The following is a 2,539-nucleotide window of genomic DNA, read 5'->3' on the forward strand; positions in this document are numbered from 1 at the left end:
AAATTTTGAAAACTTCTCATTCAACTTCTTCTCTACAATTCTATGAGGAAACGGAATGGGGGGCTTATATACTCTCATAGGGGGCTTTTCTATTCTTTCTTCATCTCCCTCGTCTTTCTTTGTGGCTCCCTCATCACTCTTTTGCTCTTTTCTCTCAACTTCAACTACTTTATTTTCAAAATCATCCTCACTTCTCACCACAACTCCCTCATCTCTCTTTTGTGGCTCCTCTTCACTCATAACCCCTTCCCGATCTCAAAGTGATAGCCTTAGCTTGATCCTTTGGGTTCACTACCGTTGAGCTTGGAAAGTGACCACTAGGATTGGAGGATGAACTTCCAACTTGTTGTGCAATTTGAGCCAATTGGCCCTCCATTATCTTATTATGTGCTTGGAGTTGTTGGATGTTTGCATTCATCTCCGCATTGTTCCTTATTTGTTGAGTCATGAAAGTTTTAAGAACAGACTCAAGGCTAGTCTTTTGAGGAGGTGGAGGAGGAGGAGCGGGTTGGTTATATTGTGATCTTTGGTGGTTTTGATCCCTTTGGTTGGGATGGCGGTATGGAGCTTGTTGGTTTTGTGATTGAGGTTGGTTGTAGTGGTTTTGAGGTTGGGTTTGATTTTGGTTGTAGTTATTTTGTGGGGGGGCCTTGGTTGTATTGCTTCCATCCCGTGTTATGTTGGGGCTTCCAACTTTGATTGTGGGATTGGGAGTATTGTTCATTCCTTTGCCCAATTGCCGCCGCTTGCTCTTGATTCGTTGAGTTGCAATAAGAGGACAAGTGATCATTTCCTCCACAAGTCTCACAAGACATGACTTGCGAGGAAGAGCTTGAGGGTGTGAGGGTGGCTTGATCTAGCTTGTGAGCTAGCATATCAAACTTTGATGCAATAAGATCTATTGCACTAAGATCATGAATTCCGCCCTTCTTTGTTTGAGGTTTCCTTCTATCACCTCCATATGCATAATGCTTGGCCACTTCTTCAATCATCTTGTATGCGTCGTCCACCGATAGCTTTTTGAGGCTACCACCGGCCCTGGAATCAAGGTTGGCCCTTGAAATAGGAGTAAGACCGTCATAGAAGCTTTGTACAATGATCCATGATGTAAAACCATGGTGGGGGCATTTCCTTGTGTAATCTTTGAAACGCTCCCAAGCTTCACTCAATGTTTCATCAATGTCTTGATTGAAATTGGTGATCTTTCTTCTTAATTCGGCGGTCTTTTCCGGAGGACAATACTTTCCAAGAAAGGCTCTAGTGACTTCGTCCCATGTACTCAATGATCCCTCTTCAACCGTTCTCAACCAATGTTTTGCTTTATCACGGAGGGAGAATTGAAACATGTGCATACGGATGAACTCTTCCGAAATGTTGTTTTGCTTGATGGTTGTACACAACTCAAGAAAGTTGTCCAAATGAGCAAAAGGACACTCATGAGGACTACCTCCGAATTGATCGCTTTGAATCATACGGATGAGTTGAGGTGAAAGTTCAAAGTTGTTTGCATTTGTGGTGGGAAGACGTATGCCACTCCGAAGTTGGAATGCGTTGGGGTGGTCATAGTATCTTAACAATGGTTGAGGAGGATTCTCTCCCATGTTATCTTCTTCGTTAGTTCCAAAAACCTCTTCCGGATCGGAATCCGAATATACAATGGAAAACTCGGGTGTGCCTTGCAAGAGTCTCCTCACGTTTCTCAAAGTCCTATTTAGCTCTGGATCAACGGGAATAAGCGATGATTGCTTACTCTTTCGTGTCATGCAAAGTCAAACAAAGCTAAGAAAAACGTTAGCAATGACTATCACAAGTTAAACACACATAAACAAAAATTAAGGTAAGAAAACTACTATACATATACACACATCTAGTCTCATTCAACAATAATACATTCAATGTGACTTTGCCTCCCCGGCAACGGCGCCAAAATTTGATAGGTCGTCGTCGAGCCTACCAAAGATAATAATTCCTATCTTGGTCTCACTAACTATAGTAAGGGTAAGAAAGGGTCGAACCCAAGAGAGGCGTTGAATCAACCACCGAGTACTACCGTTTAAATAAGCTAAACGAATTCTAAATTGGGTTGGTTTTGAGTAACTTCTTCTAACACAATTCAACTAAGCTAAGAGGAGGTTAACAATATTTAGAGGAATCTAGGGCTTGGGTTATACCACTCAACTTCATCACAAATCACAATTAGCATGCAACAATCAAGGTAAATTGATGGGATAAATTAGGGGAAGTCATCTAAAGCACCAACTACTCTCTCAAGCTAGAGGGATTACTTGAATCATGAATACAACCTACTCTCGTGGTTACATAGCATAAAACAAGTGTTAAAGCATAATCACGATGACATAAACATTCCCTTGACCGGTAATCCCTATTCTCATGGCATTTCGGGTCAATCAAGCATAAGGGAGCTAACTCAAGTTCATCTCTCGATCCTTCGTTGAGAAAGCTTGGATAAATAGTTCTAGCAATGGCCATATAGAAGAACTAAGCAATTAAACCACTTAAGCTCAACTAATTAACATCC

General features: G+C 41.6%; 1 protein-coding gene across 1 annotated transcript; it reads right to left on the minus strand.

Moving 5' to 3' along the window:
- Nucleotides 1-632: 632 nt before the first annotated feature.
- Nucleotides 633-1,763, minus strand: LOC110737989. Its single transcript, XM_021918344.1, has one exon. The coding sequence runs from the start codon at nt 1,761-1,763 to the stop codon at nt 633-635; it is 1,131 nt and encodes a 376-aa protein (XP_021774036.1).
- Nucleotides 1,764-2,539: the final 776 nt, after the last annotated feature.

This window comes from Chenopodium quinoa, unplaced genomic scaffold (assembly GCF_001683475.1).
Source record: "Chenopodium quinoa cultivar QQ74 unplaced genomic scaffold, ASM168347v1, whole genome shotgun sequence".
NCBI lineage: Eukaryota > Viridiplantae > Streptophyta > Magnoliopsida > Caryophyllales > Amaranthaceae > Chenopodium > Chenopodium quinoa.

Excerpts from the sequence above, each read along its gene's own strand:
- LOC110737989 (XM_021918344.1), bottom strand. The coding sequence starts at position 1,763 with ATGACACGAAAGAGTAAGCAATCATCGCTTATTCCCGTTGATCCAGAG.